Source organism: Salmo salar, chromosome ssa01 (assembly GCF_905237065.1).
Source record: "Salmo salar chromosome ssa01, Ssal_v3.1, whole genome shotgun sequence".
NCBI lineage: Eukaryota > Metazoa > Chordata > Actinopteri > Salmoniformes > Salmonidae > Salmo > Salmo salar.
The window spans coordinates 43,408,398-43,427,324 of record NC_059442.1 but is presented as its reverse complement, the minus strand read 5'-3'; the positions used below and the strand labels follow the sequence as shown (position 1 = coordinate 43,427,324).

Genomic DNA, 18,927 nt, shown 5'->3' with positions numbered 1-18,927 from the left:
ATATGTATTATTTCATACAATGTAGAAAATAGTAAAAATAAAGAACCTTTTGAATGAGTCTATGTTAACTTTTGACTGGTAGTGTGTGTGTGTGTATATATACATACATGCATGCATGCATGCCTGCCTGCATTCGGAAAGTATTCAGACCCCTTGACTATTATGTGTAGATTGAGGGAAAAACACTTTAATACATTTTAGAGTAAGGCTGTAACGTAACAAAATGTTGAAAAAGTCAAGGGATCTGAATACTTTCCGAAGGAACTGTATATACTTTCTGAAGGCGCTGTATATGCAGTGCCTTTGGAAAGTATTCAGACTCCTTGACTTTTTGGCAGCAATTACAGCCTCGGGTCTTCTTGGGTATGACGCTACAAACTTGGCACACCTGTATTTGGGGAGTTTCTCCCATTCTTCTCTGCAGATCCTCTCAAGCTCTGCCAGGTTGGATGGGGAGCATCGCTGCACAGCTATTTTCAGGTCTCTCCAGAGATGTTCGATTGGGTTCAAGTCCGGGCTCTGGCTGTGCAACTCAAGGACTTTCAGAGACTTGTCCCCAAGCCACTCCTGCATTGTCTTGGCTGTGTGCTTAAGGTCGCTGTCCTTTTGGATGGTGAACCTTCGCCACAGTCTGAGGTCCTGAGCGCTCTGGAGCAGGTCTTCATCAAGGATCTCTCAGTACTTTGCATCGTTCATCTTTGCCTTGATCCTGACTAGTCTCTCATTCCCTGCTGCTAAAAAACATCCCCACAGCATGATGCTGTCACCACCATGCTTCAACTTAGGGATGGTGCAGGTTTCCTCCAGACGTGACACCTGGCATTCAATCTTGGTTTCATCAGACCAGAGAATCTTGTTTCTCATGGTCTGAGAGTCCTTTTGCCTTTTTGGCAAACTCCAAGCGGGCTGTCATGTGCCTTTTACTGAGTAGTGGCTTCTGTCTGGCCACTCTACCATAAAGGCCTGATTGGTCGAGCGCTGCCGAGATGGTTGTCCTTCTGCAAGGTTCTCCCATCTCCACAGAGGAACTTTAGAGCTCTGTCAGAGTGACCATCAGGTTCTTGGTCACCTCCCTGACCAAGGCTCTTCTCCCTCGATTGCTCAGTTTGGCCGGGGCGGTCAGCTCTTGGAAGAGTCTTGGTGGTTCCGAACAGGCCATTGAGGCCATTGTGTTCTTGGGGACCTTTAAATGCTGCAGAAATGTTTTGGTACCCTTCCCCAGATCTGTGCCTCGACACAATCCTGTCTCGGAGCTCTATGGACAATTCCTTTGCACTTGTTTTATTTTTTTGGCTTGGTTTTTGGTCTGACATGCACTGTCAACTGTGGGACCTTTTTATATAGACAGGTATGTGCCTTTCCAAATCATGTCCAATCAGTTGAATTTACCACAGGTGGACTCCAATCAAGTTGTAGAAACATCTCAAGGATGATCAATGGAAACAGGACGCAAGTGAGCTCAATTTCGAGTCACATAGCAAAGGGGCTGAATACTTATATAAATAATGTATTTCTGTTTATTTTTAATAAACTTGCAAACATTTCAAAACACCTGTTTTCGTTTTGTCATTATGGGGTATTGTGTGTAGATTACTGAGGATTTATGAATTTTTTTTAAAATAAATTTTAGAATAAGGCTGTAACGTAACAACGTGGAATAAGTCAATTGGTCTAAATACTTTTCGAAGGCACTGTATATAACTCTAATATACAAAACATTAGGAACACCTCTTTCCATGAGACTGACCAGGTGAATCCAGGTGAAGGCTATGATCCCTTATTGATGTCACCTGTTAAATCCACTTCAATCAGTGTAGATGAAGGGCAGGAGACCGGTTCAGTAATTGTTTTTAAGCCTGGAGACAATTGCGATATGGATTGTGTATATGTGCCATTCAGAGAGTGAATGGGCAAGACAAAAGATTGAAGTGCCTTTGAACAGGGTATGTTAATAACTGCAGCGCTGCTGGGTTTTGTCACACACAACAGTTTCCCGTGTGCATCAAAAATGGTCCACCACCCAAAGGACATCCAGCCAACAGCAGGCCAGTGGTCGAATACGGGTCATTGATGAAAGAGGACAAAGGAGGCTGACATGAATTGTGCAGAGTAACAGACGGGCTACAGTTAGTCAACTGACAGTCCAGTACAACATTGGTGCCCAAAGACCAATAAAAGAAGGCACAACTCGTCGTACCTTGACTTGAATGGGGTTTGGCAGCTGACAACCTTAGAGTTCAACTTCTTTCAGCATAAAAACAAGAAACTGCGGTTGCAGTGGGCTAAGGAACAAAAACACTGGACACTGGAGAATGTGAAAAACATTGCCTTGTCTGATGAATCCTGGTTCCTGCTGTTTCACACTGATGGGAGGACTAGGGTATGGAGAGAACCACATGAGTACATCCATCCATCATGCCTCATCTCAACATTGCAGGCTGGTGGTGTGGGGTGTGTTTTCATGGCACACATTGCTCCACTTTTATCAAGAGGCCCAGCCTTTTGAATGCTACAGAATATCTGAACATCATTGCCAATTAGGTGCATCCTTTCATGGTGGCATTGTATCCATCTGCGAATAGATTTTTTTCAGCAGGATAATAGAGACCCACAGTGGAGGTGTCATAATACCCATAAAACCTAGCGGTCTAACAGGGAAATTATTCTAATTGTTTTTCTACCATTCGTTTTTCCCGTAGGGGATTTTAGAAACACTCCAAATAAGTGTTTCCTGTAGGCTTACCCTAGCGTGACGTTTTGATAACTGTCAATCTCTCTGACAAGGTGAGTTTCATCAATATATGCGGGTCTATTTACTCTCAGATTCTAAAATGCTAAATACCATCAAAGTAGACATGCAAAATGACCAATCCCTGCAAGATCCTGGATGTCATATCTAGCAGACCCCTTTGCTAACAGGTATTGTGTCAATTTTTACAACTTGCACAAGACATTTCACAGAATTCTCAATTTAAGACATTTTGCCAATTTATTCATTACTACATTTAGCTAACATTAAATTGTTCATCCAGAGATTATTACCTTTGCCTTGATTTGGCAGTCTCGTCCAGATCATCATGCCATTTGAAGTTTTCGGTCACGTTAGGAGCTAATTAGTATATCATTTTTGGAGGGTAAATGCAGGCGAATATATTGATAAAAGTCACCTTGTCTGAGAGTTACACGGTTATCAAAACGTCACACCAGGGTAAGCCTACACGAAACACAGCCCTTATGTTAAGTGTTTCTAAAATCCCCTATGGGGAAAAAAGAATATTAACAACAATTGGAACCATTTCACTAGGTTTTAAGGGTATTATGACTCATACTGTAGTACTCTATGCCCCATGACACAAGGCTAGGATTGTCCAGGAATGGTTCCACGAACATGACAGTGAATTCAGCTTACTGTAGTGGCCTGCCCAGTTACGAGATCTCAATCCAATTTTAGCATCTGTTGGATGAGATGGAACGAGGTATTCGGAGTACAGATCTACTACCAGCCAACTTGACACAACTGACAGAACCGTTGGAGTGGACATGGGCCAGCATCCCTGTGGAACGCTTTCGACACCTTGTCGAGTACATGCCCCGAGGAAATTAAGACTGTTCTGAGGGCAAAAAGGGGTGCAACTCAATATTAGGATTGTGTTCCTAATGTTTTGTACACTGAGTATCTTGATTAGATAAGTATTCAACCCCCTGAGACAGTACATGTTAGAATCACCTTTGGCAGTGATTACAGCTGAGTGTCTTTCTGGGTAAGTCTTTAAGAGCTTTCCACACCCAGATAGTGCAACATTTGCCCATTTATTATTTTCAAAATTCTTCAAGCTCTGTCAAATTGGTTGTTGATCTTTGCTAGACAACCGTTTTCAGGTCTTTCCATCGATTTTCAGCCACTCAGGAACATTCACTGTCGTCTTGGTAAGCAACTCGAGTTTTGATTTGTCCTTGTTTTAGGTTATTGTCCTGCTGAAAGGTGAATTCATCGGTGTCTGGTAGAAAGCAGACTGAACCAGGTTTTCCTCTAGGATTTTGCCTGCGCTTAGCTCCATTCCGTTTCTCTTTTTTATCCAAAACTCTCCAGTCCTTAACGATTACAAGCATACCCATAACACCACTATGCTTGAAAATATGGAGTGTTACTGTGTATTGGATTTGCCCCTAACATAACAACACTTTGTATTCAGGACATAAATGGCTTTGCCACATTTTTTTACACTTACTTTAGTGCCTTGTTGCAAACAGGATGCATGTTTTGGAATATTTTTTATTCTGTACAGGCTTCCTTCTTTTCACTGTGAATTAGGTTAGTATTGTGTAGTAATAACTACAATGTTCATCCATACTCAGTTTTCTCCTATTTCAGCCGTTAAACTCTGAAACTGTTTTTTAAAGTCACCATTGGCCTCATGGTGAAATCCCTGAGCGGTTTCTTTCTTCTCCGACAGCTGAGTCTGGAAGGACCCCTGTATCTTTGTAGTGACTGGGTGTATTGATACACCATCCGAAGTGTAATTAATAACTTCACCACGCTCAAAGGGATATTCAATGTCTACCAATGGGTGCCCTTTGCGAGGCATTGGAACACCTCCCTGGTCTTTGTGGTTGAATCTGTGTTTGAAATTCACTGCTCGAATGAGGGACCTTACAATGATCTGTACGTGTGGGGTAGAGAGAGGTAGTCATTCAAAAGTCATGTCAAACACTATTATTCCATTCAAGTTATGTGACTTGTTAAGCACAGTTCTGCCATAAGAAAGGGGTTGAATACTTGACTCAAGACATTTCAGCTTTTCATTTTCAATTAATTTATTTTAAAAATGACATCATTCCACTTTAACATTATGGGGTATAATGTGTAGGCCAGTGCCCAAAAAACTAAATTTAATCCATTTTAAATTTAGTCTGTTGCATAACAGAATGTGGAAAAAGGGGATGAATACTTTCTGAAGACACTTTATTTGCCTTGTGTTGATAAAATGGTCTTAGAGTAGAAATGGTTGCTGACTAAAGCTTTTTGTTGTGCTTCATCTCCTCAATATTTTAGAAGATTAACTGGGAGGACTTAGCTGCTAAGAGGGTGCCTGCCCCGTTCAAGCCGGTGATCAGGGATGAGCTAGATGTCAGCAACTTTGCGGAGGAGTTCACTGAAATGGACCCCACCTACTCCCCTGCAGCTCTGCCTCAGAACTGTGACCGCATCTTTCAGGTGTGTCACTGTGTGTCTCTGTATGTGTGTGTGATGGACCCCACCTACTCCCCTGCAGCTCTGCCTCAGAACTGTGACCTTAACTTCTCTGGTTGGTCAGAGGTTTTTGACAATGCATCTTTCAGATGGGATGGGAAGTGGTTGATTATGCTTCTTAAAACAGTCGGTCTGTGTTAAAATGCCTTGCCCAAATTGTCAAATGGTGTTTAATTTAGTTAAACTTCAACATTATTTTGTTTACATTCATTGTAAACTCTTGACGTGTGGTAGATGGTGTCACAGATGACGCTGTTTGTACGTACAGTACCAGTCAAAAGTTTCCAGGGTTTTTCTTTATTTTACTATTTTCTACATTGTAGGATAATAGTGAAGGTATCAAAACTATGAAATAACACATATGGAATCATCTAGTAACCAAATAAGTGTTTGACAAATCAAAATATATTTGAGATTTTTCAAAGTAGCCACCCTTTGCCTTGGTGACAGCTTTGCACACTCTTGGCATTCTCTCAACCAGATTCACGAGGTAGTCAGCTGGAATGCATTTCAATTAACAGGTGTGCCTTGTTAAGTTATTTTGTGGAATTTATTTTCTTAATGTGTTTGAGCTAATCAGTTGTGTTGTGACAAGGTAGGGGTGGTATACAGAAGATGGCCCTGTTTGGTAAAAGACCAAGTCCATATTATGGCAAGAACAGCTCAAATAAGCAAAGAGAAACAACAGTCCATCATTACTTTAAGACATAAAGGTCAGTCAATCTGGAAAATTTCAAGAACTTTGAAAGTTTCTTCAAGTGCAGTCGCAAAAACCATCAAGTGCTATGATGAAACTGGCTCTCATGAGGAAGACCCAGAGTTACCTCTGCTGCAGAGGATAAGTTCATTAGAGTTACCAGCCTCAGAAATTGTGGCCCAAATAAATGCTTCAGAGTTCAAGTAACAGACACATCTCAACATCAACTGTTCAGAGGGGACCGCGTGAATCAGGCCTTCATGATCGAATTGCTGCAAAGAAACCACTACTAAGGGACACCAATAATAAGAAGAGACTTGCTTGGGCCAAGAAACATGAGCAATGGACATTAGACTGGTGGAAATCTGTCCTTTGATCAGATGAGTCCAAATTTGAGATTTTTGGTTCCAACCACCGTGTCTTGGTGAGACACAGAGTAGGTGAACAGATGATCTCTGCATGTGTGGTTACAACCATGAAGCATGGAGGAGGAGGTGTGACGGTGCTTTGTTGGTGACACTGTCAGTGATTATATTTAGAATTCAAGGCACACTTAACCAGCATGGCTTCCGCAGCGATACGCCATCCCATATGGTTTGCGCTTAGTGGGACTATCATTTGTGTTTCAACAGGACAATGACCCTACACACCTCCAGGCTGTGTAAGGGCTATATTACCAAGAAGGAGGGTGATGGCATGCTGCATCAGGTGACCTGGCCTCCACAATCACCTGACCTCAACCCAATTGAGATGGTTTGGGATGAGTTGGACCGCAGAGTGAAGGAAAAGCAGCCAACAAGTGCTCAGCTTATGTGGAAACTCCTTCAAGACTGTTGGAAAAGCATTCCAGGTGAAGCTGGTTGAGAGAATACCAAGATTGTGCAAAGCTGTCAAGACAAAGGGTGGCTACTTTGAAGAATATAAATATATTTTGTTTAGCACTTTTTTGGGTTACTACATGATTCCATATGTGTTATTTCATAGTGTTGATGTATTCACTATTATTCAACAATGTAAAAATAAAAACCCTTGAATGAGTAGGTGTGTCCATACTTTTGACTGGTACTGTATGGATTTGACTCCTCAGCTATTGACGTTGTTTAGAAAATCCTCAATAGCTTTCTTTAGTCAGTGCCTGCCCGTCTGTGTGTACATTGGTATTCAAATTGACTAAAGGGCTTTTCATTTAAGGCGTATAATTATAGTCATATGCAGTTCTGATGGACCTGACAGATGTGAAGGACTATTTATGCTATAGTTTTCAACCATAATGTGTCCCAGAGCCCCTATTCATAAAGCATCTCAGAGCATGAGTGCAGATCGAGGATCCATTTTTGCCTTTTTAGATCATAATTATATGGACGGAGAGACCTGATCCTAGATCTGCACTCCTACACTGAGACACTTTGTGAATACAGCTGTATGCCAGCTTTTGGTTGAGTGTCTGATTGATGTAGGCTATTGAGCAAAATCTCAGCTGTGATTGCCATGCCTTCTGGCTCCTCGAGCCTGGCTGATCAATAGGCCCATTATAAGGGCTTCTCTCTTTTTCTCTGCTGGAATAAAAGGTTACGGTTCCAGAGAATCACCATGTCTGCCTCAATTACGCCTTAAACCTATGATTGCCAACTTCATCTTGGCTTGTTTTATTTCATGCACGCAGCCCGAATTTCACATAATACTAGAATTTGTGGGCTAGTCTTTATAATTTGAAGCCAGGCCTGAGAAATTGCGTTAGAGAGAACTGCTGCTATCACAACTTTTAACTCTGGGGTCTGCTCTCCCGCCTCGCCTCACAAAACAAAATTAAATTGCATTAGAGCCCCGACGAGATGTAATTTCACAGCAGCGCAATCAGATATTGATGCCTGGCAATTAGGGTATTCTCATGCATCCATCCCCATTCATCCATCCATCTGTCCATCCATAGCTCTTACTCTGCATGCATTCCACGCAGCTGTGTGTGTGTGTGTGTGTGTGTGTGTGTGTGTGTGCTAGCTAGCTCTGGGCCCTTCATAGCTGGAACCAGGCATCACATCCCAATCCCATCATAGATGACAGTTCTAACAATGAGCGCAGGTGGACCACCGATGAATGGCAGCCATTGTCATGCTCACGCCACAGTTGTTACAGGATTGACAGGTTATAATGTAGTTATTGAGTGAAATAAACGCTGCGTGTCTTTTCAGTAAAATGAAAAACAAAGTTTTGAAATTCAGAGTTGAACACAACCTAGTCTACTTTGGTGTCGATGGCCTTCTTTCACATCCACCATTGTTGCTGCAACGATGCTGAAATGGACGTCTCGGGTAAGCTCTATAATCTGAAGGGTATACCGTTCTCTTTCCTGTGCTTCATATGACCTTATATTAAACCCCCCTCTTGTTATATGTGTCCTTTTGTACTTGTTCATGGCCACCTCTCGCTTCACATTTATGCTTCATGTAATACCCCCTCTCTCTGTCTCTCTCTGTCTCTGTCCTGGTTACAGGGCTACTCGTTCATGGCCCCCTCCATCCTGTTCAAGTGGAACGCTGTAATGGACGACACACTCCAGCTGTGTGGAGGATCAGAGTCGCAGAGGCCGGGGTCTGCTGCTGTGGCCCGCAGCGCCATGATGAAGGTACACCCCTGTCTGTGTGTAGTACAGTTAGGTGGATAGGGTTGTATTTATTCCCTCCACCTGAACACACTTAGCTTAATAGCTTAGCTGCAGCCACTAAGAAAGAGGAGTTTTCTCCCTAGAGCAACGCTTACTTTCAGGTATGAGGTTTTTGCATTCGTCTTTTCAGGTTTCAGTCCTTCCAGTAGTGAATAATTTAGCTACTGTATTTTTTTAAATTCTATTTTCAGTTTCACCTTTGGCTCAGGTGTGGCGTTGACTAATTAGCAACCGATAATGGTGTTGTGAAAACAGCGTTCTTTGTGATTTGGTAAGACAATCTTCTCTTTAGGACTCTCCGTTCTATATGAACTATGAGATGGACCTGAAGGACAATGCTCTGGGCGAGGGCAGCTTCTCCATCTGTAGGCAGTGCACCCACAAGAAGACTGGCCAGAAGTACGCTGTGAAAATCGTCAGCAAGAGGTACTGTGCCATAGGCTAGCCTGGTCCCAGATCTGTTTGTGCTGTATGGCCAGCTCATACACTATTGTGATTGTCATGACAAACTGTACCAGGATCAGACCGGCCCTGCCCGGAGTTCACTGATGTGTGTTTATTGGGAGTTGGCTAGCTAACTAGATAAGACGTTGTAGTATTACATTTTTTTAAAGAAGAAGAAAAAAGTAGAACCTCGTTGTTCAAATACTACATCCAACTTTAGTTTAACAACTAGCGACCTAATCATGAGATTTTTGCCTCTTAGGGAGGCTAAAAGAGGCATAGTTGAGCCATAATCCAAGAGGAAGTTATGTCACTTTACTGGAAACTTGAGGACATTACTTTTTGCTATAATATCCCATTGATGCCCTTCCACTGAACATACATGTACACTGCCTTTCCAGCCCAAACTGCCTCAGTTTCATCCCAAGCCGACTTTGAATCGCCATCATTTATTTTTATTTTTTTGAATGGTTTTACTTTTTATACGATTTTGAGATTCTTTGAAAAGCGCTATACAAGTTCAAAAATGTATTATTGTGCCATTTTTTTCAGTGCAACTTTTCAATTTTGCTGATTTTGAAATAAAACGATTATTTTGGAGAAGAATGTAGCGCGACATCCGTTAAACATTTTAATTCAATTTGTTTGGTCTCACTGGATGTGATGTAAATTCCAGGCCACCAGACCTTGCAGGAGACTGCTCTGCACCTGTTGGCTGCTGGAAGATGAAGTGTGCCAACACTTCCCTGACAGGAATAGGCTTCAGTGGTGACACTGAACTTACGAGGGTGACACTGTGTGACAGGTGACCCCTTCTGATGACACTTTGCGTCTGGTCTCTTCTATGTCCCCTCAAGGATGGAGGCCCAGACACAGAAAGAGATTGCGGCTCTGAAACTCTGCGACGGCCACCCCAACATCGTCAAGACTCATGAGGTATACCATGACCAGGTAAGGTTAAATAAAAAAAACTATTTTGTAAGAAGCGCCTGTTATCTTTGCTGTCTTTGCTATTCTGGTTAGAAGTGCGTGCTATAGAGTCAGTGGAAACATTGCATTACATTATATTTCAGTCATTCGGCAGACACTCGCTGGATTCACTGAAGTTGGCAAAACGACCACGTAATTTCATTGAACTTTAATTTATTACAGTTTCTTCTCATTGAGATAAAATCGATTTTACAAGAGAGACCTGATATCACAAGCATTGCCGGTAAAAGCCCATCTTCAGAAATGGCCATTTTCTAACCGAACTAGTGATCGTAAGACGAGACTAACGGCAGACGGCCTTATTAAGTCAGAAGTGGAACAGAGCAGATGAATGTGGAAGCTAGATTCCTCCTGGGACATTCTCCATCTCCCTCTTCTCTCCTTCATATCGTCCTATAATAAACACTACACTATGCCCCCATATTTCAGATTGTATATACTGTATTTTACTGCCGTACAGCAGCTGCGCCAGATATGGGCACATCCACTATAGGTATAGATGAATTAAACCTACATGGAACATATTTCAGGTCTGTATGTGGGCCTTTAGATCTCATGAAGGATTTGAGCTTGATGAGAGAAAAAAAAAAAAATTCTCCAAATTGGGTCAAACAAGTGTGTGTGTGGCTGATATTGGCCATGTTCATTATCTGGGGCCCTTCAGGCCTAGGAGCAGCATTGTAGCTCTGATGAGCTCTGCTGGGTTGTTACTGTACTGTACCTCAGAGAGGGCTGGGCCTAAATGGCACCACATTTCCTTTTTAAAGTACACTACTTTTGACCACAGCCCTGGTCCACTATAGGAGCCCTGGTCAAAAGTAGTGCACTATAAAGGGAGCCATTTAGAATTCAGGCAGACCGAGGGCTGTTAACTAGATCAAAGCAGAGCCGCCTTGCTGCGGCTCCCCTCTACCATTCTGCGTTCCAATTCTACACCTTTCTCCCAAAGTGTGCACTTGCACACTCCCTGTCAATTGGGACACATACCACCTGCATGGAGAATTGGGACATAGCCAATGGTGTCCAAGTGCGTACTTTGGGACAAGGGTGGAGAATTGGGATGCAGGCCACCTCCCCCGCCCCTTCCCTCTCTCGGTCTTTGTTCCCCTGTTCGAGCACTAATGAGAAAGCCTACTCTACCCGGCTGCAGTGCCAGACAGACGCAGGTACATTATTCTCTAGCCTCTTTATCGGGGTCCTTTCACTTCAGCCACTCTGTTCCGGTTTCATCTCTCCATCACCGTGAGAGCTGTATTGTTTATTAGGACATGTTTCATACAAAATAGAAATGTGGATTCAGGGTTTCTACCGTTTTTGAATTCTCCAAACAATTTCCACTGTTGTATAACCGCCGCCTTGGCTCAGAGCAATCGATCACAGCATGACGTTTCCTACCTCGAATCACCTCAATCTTTCTTTAAGTTACAAAACACACTTTTATAGGGATATTTACATTCCTATAGGAACTATGAATAGTTGGTCGACATGACTGTAAGGCTCTCTGGAGACCCTATGGATAATTGTGTGTGTGTAACTTGCTGTGTCTCTCTCTTTCTCCCCTCCAGCTGCATACGTACCTGGTGTTGGAGCTGCTGCGTGGTGGGGAGCTGCTGGAGAGGATCCGGAGGAAGCAGCACTTCAGTGAGACGGAGGCCAGCCGCATCATGAGGAGACTGGTGTCAGCCGTCAGCCACATGCACGATGTAGGAGTGGTGCACAGGGACCTCAAGCCAGAGGTACTACTATTGAGAGAATGACTGCCCCCTCTCATTGAAGCTACGGAAGTTCAAAGCCGACAGCGGGACTGAAGGCATTGTTAGCGGAAAACGGGATCCCCCATTATAGGGAATGGAAAAAATCTTTGTGGCCAATCTTTGTGTAAATACAATACAAATTTGAAGACAATCATGTTACCATTAATTGCTTCTAATAAACCAGATGTATGTCCTTGAACCGGTTATTTGAAAATCGCACACTGAAGAAGTTATAAGGATATTTTAGTTGCTAATGGCGGCCTGCAGCACCCTGGTCGGCCTTCAACTTGACTTACTCACTGAGGGGGCATAACTGAGCTAGCCTGTAACATCACTTCCTGGAGTAGCTCAAACTGCGCATGTTACGTCTCCATGAGACGCCATCTTAACTGACTTCATTTGGCTTCAATGCGCTACTGAGTCTTCACGTAGGAATGAAGGGTGTCAAGTAATCGATGGCTTTCTCCATTTATACACGCTGTCATTGGTAGTACTCAACCTCCTAGGCTGCCCCCTGACCTGTGGTCCTCTGTAGCTCATAGAGCATGACTCTTGCTACACCAGGATAGTGGGTTTGATTCCACCGACCACCTGTACGTAAACTGTATGCATGAGTTTAGTTGCGTTGGACGAATGCATCTGCTAAATGGCATATAAACTCAGCAAAAAAAGAAACGTCCTCTCACTGTCAACTGCGTTTATTTTCAGCAAACTTAACATGTGTAAATATTTGTATGAACGTAACAAGATTCCAACAACTGAGACATAAACTGAACAAGTTCCACAGACATGTGACTAACAGACATGGAATGGTCCCTGAACAAAGGTGGGGGGTCAAAAGTAAGTCTGTTTCTGGTGTGGCCACCAGCTGCATTAAGTACTGCAGTGCATCTCCTCATGGACTGCACCAGATTTGCCAGTTCTTGTTGTGAGATGTTACCCCACTCTTCCACCAAGGCACCTGCAAGTTCCCGGACATTTCTGGGGGGAATGGCCCTAGCCCGCACCCTCCGATCCAACAGGTCTCAGACGTGCTCAATGGGATTGAGATCCGGGCTCTTCGCTGGCCATTGTCATGCTGGAGGGTCATGTCAGGATGAGCCTGCAGGAAGGGTACCACATGATGGAGGAGGATGTCTTCCCTGTAACGCACAGCGTTGAGATTGCCTACAATGACAACAAGCTCAGTCCGATGATGCTTTGACACACCGCCCCAAACCATGACGGACCCTCCAAATCGATCCCGTTCCAGAGTACAGGCCTCGGTGCTCATTCTTCGACGATAAACACGAATCCGACCATCACCCCTGGTGAGACAAAACCGCAACTCGTCAGTGACCTTTTGCCAGTCCTGTCTGGTCCAGCGATGGTGGGTTTGTGCCCATAGGCGACGTTGATGCCGGTGATGTCTGGTGAGGACCTGCCTTACAACTGGCCTACAAGCCCTCAGTCCAGCCTCTCTCAGCCTATTGCGGACAGTCTGAGCACTGATGGAGGGATTGTGCGTTCCTGGTGTAACTGTTCGGATGTACCGATCCTGTGCAGGTGGTGTTACACGTGATCTGCCACTGCAAGGATGATCAGCTGTCCGTCCTGTCTCCCTGTAGCGCTGTCTTAGGCGTCTCACAGTACGGACGTTGCAATTTATTTTCCTGGCCACATCTGCAGTCCTCATGCCTCCTTGCAGCATGCCTAAGGCACGTTCACCCAGATGAGCAGGGACCCTGGGCATCTTTCTTTTGGTGTTTTTCAGAGTACGTAGAAAGGCCTCTTTAATGTCCTAAGTTTTCATAACTGTGACCTTAATTGCCTACCGTCTGTAAGCTGTTAGTGTCTTAATGAGCTTTCCACAGGTGCATGTTCATTAATTGTTTATGGTTCATTGAACAAGCATGGGAAACGGTGTTTAAACCCTTTACAATGAAGATCTGTGAAGTTATTTGGATTTTTACGAATTATCTTTGAAAGACAGGGTCCTGAAAAGGGGATGATTATTTTTTTTTGCTGAGTTTATTATCTTTATGGGCTGGCTATACTGTGCAAACAGATCTGGGATCAGGCTGTTGAACCCCTGGAAGTAAAGAACTTGAGGGACACTCCCAACTTTTCCTGATGATCTGTATGTATGGTCTAGCTATATACAGTGCATTCAGAAAGTATTCAGACCCCTTGACTTTTTCCACATTTTGTTACGTTACAGCCTTACGTTTTTTTCACCTGCCTCAATCTACACACAATACCTCATAATGACAAGGCAAAAACAGGTTTTTAGACTTTATTACGAATAAAAAACAACTTTTACATCAATATTCAGACCCTTTACTCAGTACTTTGTTAAAGCACCTTTGGCAGCGATTACAGCCTTGAGTCTTCTTAGGTATGACGCTACAAACTTGGCACACCTGTATTTGGGGAGTTTCTCCCGTTCTTCTCTGCAGATTCTCTCAAGCTCTGTCAGGTTGGATGGGGAGCGTCGCTGCACAGCTATTTTCAGGTCTCGCCAGAGATGTTCGATTGGGTTCAAGTCCGGGCTCTGGCTGGGCCACTCAAGGACATTCAGAGACTTGTCCTGAAGCCACTCCTGTGTTGTCTTGGCTGTGTGCTTAGGGTCGTTGTTCTGTTGGAAGGTGAACCTTCGCCCCAGTCCGAGGCCCTGAGTGCTCTGGAGCAGGTCTTCATCAAGGATCTCTCTGTACTTTGCTCTGTTCATCTTGCCCTCAACCCTGACTAGTCTCCCAGTCCCTGAAAAACATCTCCACAGCATGATGCTGCCACCACCACCATGCTTCACTGTAGGGATGGGGCCAGGTTTCCTCCAGACGTGACGCTTGGCATTCAGGCCACCAAAGAGTTCAATCATGGTTTCATCAGACCAGAGAATCTTGTTTATCATGGTCTGAGAGTCCTTTAGGTGCGTTTTAGCAAGCTCCAAGCGGGCAGTCATGTGTTTTTTTACTGAGTAATGGCTTCCGTCTGGCCACTCTACCATAAAGGCCTGATTGGTGGAGTGCTGCAGAGATGGTTGTCCTTCTGAAAGGTTCTCCCATCTCCACAGATTGACCATCGGGTTCTTGGTCACCTCCCTGACCAAGGCCCTTCTCCCCAGATTGCTCAGTTTGGCTGGGCTGCCCTTCCCCAGATCTGTTCCTCAACACAATCCTTTCTCGGAGCTCTAAGGACAATTCCTTCGAATTCATGGCTTGGTTTTTGCTCTGACATGCGCTGTCAAGTGTGGGACATTATATAGACAGGTGTGTGTGCCTTTCCAAATCAATTGAATTTACCACAGGTGGACTCCCAAGTTGTAGAAACATCAAGGATGATCAATGGAAACGGGATACACCTGAGCTCCATTTCGTGTCTCATAGCAAAGGGTCTGAATACTTATGTAAATAAGGTATTTCTGTTTTTTTATTTGTAATACATTTGCATAACAAAATTACCTGTTTTTGCTTTGTTATTATGGGGTATTGTGTGTAGATTTAGAAATGCTTATTTAATCCATGTTGGAATAAGGCTGTAACGAGACGTGGAGAAAAGGAAAGGGACTGAATACTTTCCAAATGTGCTGTACATGTTAATTGCATATGAATAGAGAATAACGATCAAAGGCTTGAATGAAGCATGATATCTTTTTTTTTTTTTACGTCTATTTTCTCCATCTGGCCAAATAGAACTGAAGCTGGCACTTTTTAAAAGTGATGCATCTCATCCTTCCTGTCATTAATGGACTAGAAATGGTAACGGGTGTGCCATTGAGATTGCAATGATGCATTCAAATAGACTCTGGAGAAATAACGGAAAACGTGTTTCTCTCTTGAAACCCTGTTCAGAACTTGCTGTTCACAGATGAGAGCGAGAACTCGGAGATAAAGATCATAGACTTTGGGTTCGCCCGGCTGAAGCCCCCAGACAACCAGCTGCTGAAGACGCCGTGTTTCACCCTGGCCTACGCCGCGCCGGAGATCCTCAAATACGACGGCTACGACGAGTCATGTGACCTCTGGAGCCTGGGCGTCATCCTGGTGAGTGGAGGTGGTACGGAGAAGGTGTGAATCCTTATACACTTAAAATACATTGGAGGAGAAGATCCAAGGTTTCTTCCCTTAGAACGTCTCCTCCGATTTGGGTTTTGAGAAGGATGTCGGGGTGTTCCAAATCCAACCTGAGCCTCTATCTGTGCCAATAGCTGCACTTCTGCTAGATCTGGTATTTAATTGATTTGATACGGCTACACACATTCTAGCTTGATTCAGCAGTTTTATGTTGGAGTTTTGTCAAGGCCATTCACAGGGGAAGCTGTTCCGGTGTTTTCTGTTTCCTGTGTTACGTGGTTAGGGCCTGTCTGATACCCATCTCTATGTTTTATTCAGTACAGCTAACATGCTGCTGTTCTGTTGTGTCCGGTGGTGTATTGTGCTGTGCTGCAGACACACATCAATATTCACCACTAAACGAAGATCTACCAGCAGCACTTAGCGTTCCCTTTATTTCATTTCAGACATGAACGCAACGCAATGCGCTTCACAGGGAAAAACAGAAGTAAAAAAATAAATAAAATAAAAACATACATTTTTACTACACAACAAACAAACATAAGTGGATAAACTAAAGAATAATTTTAAAAAAATGCACCCTAAGGAAAAGCAAAGCTAAACATGTGTTTTAAGATCTCTTAATTATGTCCACTGATTCGGCCTGCCTCAGGTTCTCTGGCAGGCTATTCCAGAGGCTGGGGGCATAGTAACTAAAGGCTGCCTCTCCCCATGCCTCCTGGTCCTAAGCTTTGGGATAGTTAAAAGGCCAGTGCCAGAGGACCTGAGGGACCTACTGGGTACATAACTTAAAGGCATGTCTGAAATGTATTGGGGTGCACAAACGTGGATTGATTTACAAACCAATAGAAGAATCTTCAAATGTATTCTAAAACTCCAGTGCAGAGACCTTTTTTTAAAACCGGTGTAATGTGTGTTCTCTGTCTGGTCTTGGTCAGTACCCGTGTTGTGTTATTCTGTATGTTTTTCAGTTGACCAATGGCATTCTTGGGAAGACCAGACAGGAGAGCATTACAGTAGTCAAGCCGCCTTGTAATAATGAGTCCCTCTGTATCAGCCTGAGATTGCCAAGGCGCAGCCGTTTCTATGTTCCTCAAGTGGGGAAAAAATGTGTTTTGGTCACATTCCTAATGTGTGTTTTGAAATTGAGTTCAGAATCTAAAATGACACCTAGGTTTTTTTTTAACCTGGTGTTTTATCTTTATTGCCCGTGAATTCAAATGTGTGGCTAGATTCTGTGCTTTGGCTCCAACAATAAGTACCTCTGTCTTGTTTTGATTTAGCTGGAGGAAGTTGTGAGCCATCCAAGTGTTTAAATCAATAATACAGTGTAATTTATTTGTGGTGCTAAAAATCCTCTGGTGACACAAGTGTAAAGTTGTGTATCGTCTACGTAGCAGTGAAAATCAATGCCGTGCTTTGTGATAACGCAACCAAGGGGTAACATTTGTAAACTGAACCGTACCGGACCCAAAATCGAACCTTGTGGAACGCCGCAAGTGAGATCTATTTTCTCTTGAGTTATGTTCACCAAGGTTGACAAAAAATCTCTTGACCGGTCATAGGCCATTTCATTTGTTAATTTTGATCCTAACTCAAAATGAGGGTTTCTTACTCCTTTGTTTACAATCAAGAAGAATGTAAACAAATGATGTGTTGCGTCAAAAGATGGTTAAACAATGTCTTGTATGTCACGGACTGTCAGCCTTTGCATGGAAAGCAGTGTTTATGAATTGGAGAAGGGTTGCATTTCCCTAGCCCCATCCCTCAGCTGTTTTTTTGTTGTTTTTTAATCGCAGACTGTAGCTTTTACGACTTTTCTGTGGCCACATGAGGCTGTGGCATTGCTTCCTGCCAGCGGAAATGTCAGTGTAATTCAATGGCCATCTGAAGAGAATAGGAAGGGAGGTGGAGTGAGTGAGGGTGAGGGAGGGAGGGATGGATGGATGGATGGCGAGAGAGAGAGTGATAGGAAAGAGAGCGAGACAAGGGGTGAGAGAGAGAGAGGAGGAAGAGTAGAGAGGAGGAAGAGCGATTTCTCTGCATGTCCTCTCAAGCGTGCAGCCTCAGTCCCCTCTCTCGCTCTCTCTCTGCCTCGCTCTCCCTCTGCCTCGCTCTCTCGCTGCCTCGCTCTCCCTCTGCCTCGCTCTCTCCCTCTGCCTCGCTCTCTCTCTCTGCCTCGCTCTCTCTCTCTGCCTCGCTCTCTCTCTCTGCCTCGCTCTCTCTCTCTGCCTCGCTCTCTCTCTCTGCCTCGCTCTCTCTCTGCCTCGCTCTCTCTCTCTGCCTCGCTCTCTCTCTCTGCCTCGCTCTCTCTCTCTGCCTCGCTCTCTCTCTCTCTCTGCCTCGCTCTCTCTCTCTCTCTGCCTCGCTCTCTCTCTCTCTCTGCCTCGCTCTCTCTCTCTCTCTGTCTCGCTCTCTCTCTCTCTCTGCCTCGCTCTCTCTCTCTCTCTGCCTCGCTCTCTCTCTGCCTCGTCTCTCTCTCTCTCTCTGCCTCGCTCTCTCTCTCTCTCTCTGCCTCGCTCTCTCTCTCTCTCTCTGCCTCGCTCTCTCTCTCTCTCTCTGCCTCGCTCTCTCTCTCTCTCTCTCTGCCTCGCTCTCTCTCTCTCTCTCTCTGCCTCGCTCTCTCTCTCTCTCTCTGCCTCGCTCTCTCTCTCTCTCTCTGCCTCGCTCTCTCTCTCTCTCTGCCTCGCTCTCTCTCTCTCTCTGCCTCGCTCTCTCTCTCTCTCTCTGCCTCGCTTCTCTCTCTCTCTCTCTCTGCCTCGCTCTCTCTCTCTCTCTCTCTGCCTCGCTCTCTCTCTCTCTCTCTCTCTGCCTCGCTCTCTCTCTCTCTCTCTCTGCCTCGCTCTCTCTCGCTCTCTCTCTCTGCCTCGCTCTCTCTCGCTCTCTCTCTCGCTCTCTCGCTCTCGCTCTCTCTCGCTCTCTCTCGCTCTCTCTCGCTTTCTCTCGCTCTCTCGCTTTCTCTCTCGCTCTCTTCGCTTTCGCTTCTCGCTTTCTTCGCTTTCTCGCTTTCTCTCGCTCTCTTCGCTTTCTCTCGCTTTCTCTCGCTCTCTCTCTCGCTCTCTCTCTCGCTCTCT

At 44.4% G+C, this 18,927-nt stretch overlaps 1 protein-coding gene across 5 annotated transcripts in view; it reads left to right on the top strand.

Moving 5' to 3' along the window:
- The window catches only part of rps6ka5 (ribosomal protein S6 kinase, polypeptide 5), a 38,309-nt gene that overhangs the window by 16,128 nt on the left and 3,254 nt on the right, over positions 1-18,927 (top strand). For 3 of the 5 annotated variants that reach the window (XM_045718002.1, XM_014197852.2, XM_045717998.1), the window contains 6 exons: positions 5,054-5,215; positions 8,440-8,571; positions 8,903-9,036; positions 9,912-10,005; positions 11,610-11,780; positions 15,632-15,823. In XM_045718002.1, the coding sequence (XP_045573958.1) occupies positions 5,054-5,215; positions 8,440-8,571; positions 8,903-9,036; positions 9,912-10,005; positions 11,610-11,780; positions 15,632-15,823 (885 nt within the window). The remainder of the gene's footprint in view (positions 1-5,053; positions 5,216-8,439; positions 8,572-8,902; positions 9,037-9,911; positions 10,006-11,609; positions 11,781-15,631; positions 15,824-18,927) is intronic. The other 2 variants (XM_014197862.2, XM_014197872.2) reach the window with 2 other exon arrangements.